We start from the raw sequence: 6000 nt of genomic DNA on the forward strand, positions 1-6000 counted from the left end.
AGGTCAAATGCTGTGATGTAGCTGTTCCCCAAGGAGATAATTATCTCTAACAGCCCTGTTCACTGCGTTTTTAATGGCTTAAGTCAGAATGGGTATTCCAGGGTGCAAGTGGCTAAACAGTTCATAAATTGACATCCAGATTCTAGATGCTGCCTCCCAGAGTTATGGAGCTGCGTATATTTATTGATTTACATCGATCTGATTTTATCTGTACGTCGCCGTAAGATCCCAGTGATATAGGGCGGAATACAAACGTTTTAATAAATAAATGCTAAATACTCACTTCGTTGGTACCCTAATGGGTGCCCTGAGTTCTACTTCCATAATTTTGGTTTGCAGTGATGTCATTCCCAGGAATTCATGTGACAAAACATATTCAAGTTGCCTTCAAGATGGAATTTGAGGCTTTAATTGTAAGTCCTAGGAGATTCTGTGGCAGACAGTATGCTATATGAATATTGGTGGGTAGGCAGCTTACTTCCAGTGGAAGTAGATCTCCTCAAAGAAATTTAAAATGATTGATGTAAATTCCTCCTATTGCAGCATTCTTACCTTATTCTTGGTTAGATTCTGTACAAATTTGAGTTTTGACCACACCTGCAACCAATATACATAGTTGTTCAAATAAGTAGTTGTCCAATCCTGTTGCACCTGTGACTTGCTTGTGGGTTCCTGGTGAACAGCTGGTTGGCCACTATGTGAAGAGAGTGCTGGACTAGATAGACTTTGGTCTGTTCCAGCACAGCTCTTCTTATGTTCTTATGAAGTAGAAGCAGATTTCCAGCCCTTACCGCTTGTAAGACAGCTATTAAACACACAATATTGACTTGTTTTCTTTTGGTGATGCAGCATTTGAAAGAAGAGGGTTCCAGAAGGTAGTCTCAGTGAAATTTGGTGTTAATCCCTCTGTATCCAGCATCAGTACAGTAAGAGAATTTTGGTCTCAGTAGAGAATATGTTTTCAGTGATGGTGGGGTCCAGCAACCCCATCCATGCATAAAATGCACACATGCATGTTCACAGTGGCAGTACGAGGAGAGGAAAAGCAAATTCTGTGGAATTGACACATCCTTTTGATAGCTTTCCTTCTCTTAGCTGTTGTAACAGATCTTGATATTGTTCTTCAAATTCAGGGGCTTTTCTAAGTTCCAGACATAGTCTGGAAACTGAGAGGAAGCCCTCCCTTAAGTGTCATTTGCAGTCTGGGAATTTAGAGGAAACTCTTCCTTAAGTGTCATTTGCAAGGTAATCCTGCCTGTTGACTAAGAGAAGGTGCTATTGCACAAGTCAAGATTTCTCCTGCATTGCCAAGAACAGGAATTCCTAGATAAGACCAAATGTCCCTTTTTACCCAAAACCTTTGCACTTTTATTTCTTCATAAGTCGCTTTTAAACATTTTGTTGTGTTACTTTCAGGCATGGGAATAGCCACTCTGAGAGAGGATTCAAAGAAGAGCCTGTGATTGACTACTTTGATGTACAGGATTGAAGAGATGAATGTGGAATTATGCTGTTTGAAAGTGGAAGTTACTGGTGTGTCCAAATTACATTCTATTGGTGTACTGAAAGTTCATCATGGAAACTGCAGATGAAAATAAATTGTTCATGACACAACAACATTCTATGTGTTGAGATAAAACTGGGCGGGTTTGCATTATCACGTCATGACAACCCGCATCTGGCGAGGGTAATTGTGCTAATTAGGCAGCTTGCAAACCACCCAGTGTGGGAAGGGAAAATTAGCCACTACATCTTATTTTCCTTCCGTGATCGTGTAAACCCAGTCTGTATAAATGATTTTGGGTGGATGAGCATATTTGCGAATAGAAGGTGGTGAGAATTGTATGCGTGCGTCCATAGCCAGCTTCTGATATAATTCAAAACTGCAAACAATTTTTACATGTGGGAGGTCTAACACATTCTTACCTGGATTATACACTTTTTGATGAAACAACGGCCCTTCTCAGGCACTCGCCACTTACGATTGACGTAGGGTGCGTACATTACACACACAGCCCCCTCATAATTTAGCACCCTGATTTTATATGTAGAGCAGGCTCTCCACTTCAGACCTTTCTCCCCACCCACCACCACCCCGGTGAGGACACAGGGGCAGGGCCATCTATCTTTCCACACAATCACATGAGGGAAGAATACCTCAAAGGTGCTGGTGTTATTACTTTCAGTTGAAAGAAACATGTAATTGATTTATTATTAGGGAAATGTAAATGAGTTCAGATTATATGATGGATCTAGATGAAATGATCAAAATCAATGTTTAAATCATAAAGTGTTACAAGACATAATTCCTTAACAGTTTCAATCTGTTACAGTTTGTCAACGATAAGAACTGAAGCAGCAGTGAGTTCGTACTCACAGTTTGTTTCTAAACTAATCCCAGATATTTCCACGTGGTGAATGCATATGTTCAGGAGAATTTTCAGCTTGTCAATCTATAGATCCTTTTTTTATGGAAGTTAGTTTCTCCTTTACTTAGGATAGTGTATAGAATTATGCTTAGCTTGCAGCGGTCAAAAATAAACTGCACTTAACATCAGTTCTTCTTATAGTACAAGAAGAAATTGTGGTCAGGGAGCCACTGAATATGGCTGTTGCCCTTGAAATGAAATATAAAGGCCTTTTTTTGCCAACATTGTCCTGTTCCTTCGAACCCTTCGTGCTGTATGAAGCAGGCATATACATACCATCCTCTGTTTCACCTTCTTTTGGGAAACCTCTAATGTTAAAATTCACAATTCTATTAATGCCAGTGTTTACACTGGGGTACCATATCTGGCTTGTGAATACACACAAATGTAAATTCTTGGTGACTTGAATTGGGAGTGACTCGAATGGGATTTTTTATGTTAAAAATCTACAATCCTAAAAGAATTTTAAAGGTGCTGTACACAGAGGTGTGGGATGACAGTGGTCTGTAATAGATTTACACCTAATATTCTACACTTTGAAGAGTGGTTTACCTGCTGTCCATGTACACATTATTGTAACTAGCCCATGACAATGTAGCCTAGTATCAGAGGGAATAGGGAATTTTATTTCATAGACCACAGACAAATACTTGGATTTATGATCAAAATGTCTAAACATTGCGCACGTTTGTGCCTTTTCCAAATATACCCAAGAGGGAAGCCATTCCCTTTTCTATACATGTAAGTGAATCTGTGCCACTGTTACTGCAACCCAAGAGTTGGTTTTCTGCGTGGTAATGTCTTTTGCTCACACAAAACAGTTCTCATGCCCCCTTTACATAGACATCAATTTTTATTAGATTATATGGCTGCCTATCAACAAATATTTCCTGAGTGGCTTACAGGCATATGCACAAAGGAGGAAGCTGTATGTTCGGGTAAGACAACAAATACATGCCAGTATAGAGTGAATCCATCAGATCCCATGTAGATGTGGGATCTATGCTCATCCAACCAAATAATAGATGCACATTTCTATCCATCTTTTCTAGATAAGGTTTTCATGTCCTTATAAGTTGATGGGTTCTACTGCAAGTGGTGCTAATTAGGAAGAACACCTTTTTGTGTGTGAACTCTCTTGTTCAGGTCTCATGAATGGAGAAACATTTATTCATTTTTAATGCTTTAGTGGTTTTCATTTATGTGGTTTGTAGTTTTAAAGTGATTGGTTCTGCTGTTGCTTGATGAAAAGTGCCATGTAAACATTAAGGAATTAAACTGGTATTTCTCTTTGCTGGTTTTGCACAATCTTGATATGTCTTTTATGGAGATGAACTGTCAGCTGTTTGAAATTTCAATTTTCATTCACTTACAATTTGTTTTTTGCATTTTTGGTAACAATTGAGAGAAAGATGGCTGTTTGCAATAAATCTTGCAGAAGAGAACAATTTGCAATTATGAACAAGGCAATTTGGTATAGGTGGAGGTGGAATTTCAGGACAGAGACTTAGTAATAATTACATATATCTCAAACTGCTTGGATTACTCAGTGCTCTATGTGCATCAATTTGTGTGTAATATAAAATTGTGAAAATCACCATGGAAACCATTCTTAATGCCATTTTTCATGATGTACTTCATGATGAAAGTTAAAGAATATTGATTTATGATTGGTTTTTAATAACTTATTTGTTGAATGTTCAAATACACACGCGTGACCTGCTTGCTTTCAAGTTCAATGGTGTAATAAATAACTTACTTTATAAACCTGTAATATAAATCTGTAATAAAGTTCAAAAGTTTAAATGGATGTTCTTTAGATTTACTTTGTGTGATCATAGCAAAAGGGGAGGCTGCTGAAAGGCTGCAGAAAGTCAATCATGAGATAAATGGAGACATTCTTATCAGTTACCTAGGGAGGTTGTGGGCTCTCCCACACTAGAGGCCTTCAAGAGGCAGCTGGACAAACATCTGTCAGGGATGCTTTAGGGTGGATTCCTGCATTGAGCAGGGGGTTGGACTCGATGGCCTTGTAGGCCCCTTCCAACTCTGGTATTCTACGATTCTATGATTCTAATCTTGATAGTGAAATGCTGGCTGTCATTACTTGCTCAAGAGTAAGTGTTTTAAAACAACCTCCAATTATATGAATTAAAGAGATTACTTTCCACTATCTTTAAAAAATTATTGCCAGAAGTGGCATTAAATGCTGCTTGTTTTTAATACAAAACAAAATGCACATCCTGATGGGTATAGTTCAGGTGGAGGGAAGATTTATATATTGTATCTCTGTACTCTGTGCTAGTGATACGGATTTTCCAAAAAATCTCAATAATTTACCCTAAATTAATCTGAATAGTTTTTCCCAAGATAGTTGAACTAAAATAGTTGGAAGGGGGATTCAATGAAGTGTGCTTAGTGTGATTTAAGTAGTCAAATAAATTCAAAGCTTTATTGATTTTTTACTTGAAATTTAACTTCCGTTGCCCAACTTGGGTTGTGTTATGTTCATTATATTATTTGGAGAAAACAATGTGTAGACAATTCTCCTAATCATTCAGTAGTAGGAAACTTTTAACTCCATATCACTGATCTGTACAGGCAGATATAGCCCCATCGGATTCTTGCTACTGGAGGTTAGGCCATATGGTGGGCAGGTTTTGCCTCTAAAATAACAGTGTCTTCCCACCCCCAGTGCAGTACTTTATTTTCCCCCATAGAACTGAATGGCAGCCTGTGACATCTTGCCTTCACCTGCGCACCCACAGGCTACTTGACAGGACTATCTACACCACTCGCACTCAGGACTTCACTCAATCCCCCCTGTGCTGATGACGCTTGTAAGGGTGTAGGGTTACTGCTGCTGCTCTTATCTCACCTTTACTCTTTTAGGCCCTATAGCTCCACAGCCCAGCAACTCAGCCCTCAGTTTCCTATTCCACTGCCACCATTAACTGTATTCTCCTCAGGCACTCCTGCATAGACCACACCAGTTGTATTAACATACATAATTGTGTGTAAACAAGCTTAATGGTTTCCTCAGTTGCAGTGTAAATGGTTACAAGGTTTAAATGTGTATTGGTTTCAGTAAGTTCTCTCAACAGGTTTCACTACAGAATTCTAACTATATTCTCAAATATCTTTATTCTCAACACAATATCTCACACTAATCTTTCCTATCCAGTATCTGCTTCTCAATCTCTTCACTTTCTACAATCCAACACTCTTTCTCCCTTCTCATACTCCCTCATATATCCCTTTTCTCCTCAACTCTTGTCAGCACCGACATATATACACAGAACATATTTCTCTAGCTCCTCCCACTCTCACATTGCCTGCCAATCCAAGCACTCCCCCCCACCAGCCAATCAGCACTCAGTCATTCACTCCCCTTCTATACTTACTCGACCTGTAAATACAAATCGTAAGTGCATTGAGGCCTACTTACTTCTTGGAACTTTATGCATAATATAAACAATCACTTTACAAATATTTACATTTAAGGCAGCTGAACATCACACAGCCTTTCGTTTGGTCTCCAAACTTTTTGGGTCGACTTTGGGCATACTTG

The 6000-nt window shown here is 38.9% G+C and overlaps 1 protein-coding gene across 1 annotated transcript in view; it reads left to right on the forward strand.

Annotated features, from left to right (window-relative positions):
- NFX1 (nuclear transcription factor, X-box binding 1) overlaps positions 1 to 4235 on the forward strand; it is a 44174-nt gene extending 39939 nt beyond the window's left edge. The window contains exon 24 of the mRNA XM_063130222.1: positions 1417 to 4235. Coding sequence (XP_062986292.1) covers positions 1417 to 1489 — 73 coding nt within the window. The 3' untranslated portion in view covers positions 1490 to 4235. The remainder of the gene's footprint in view (positions 1 to 1416) is intronic.
- Positions 4236 to 6000: the final 1765 nt, after the last annotated feature.

The sequence above is a fragment of the Elgaria multicarinata genome, chromosome 7, assembly GCF_023053635.1.
Source record: "Elgaria multicarinata webbii isolate HBS135686 ecotype San Diego chromosome 7, rElgMul1.1.pri, whole genome shotgun sequence".
NCBI lineage: Eukaryota > Metazoa > Chordata > Lepidosauria > Squamata > Anguidae > Elgaria > Elgaria multicarinata.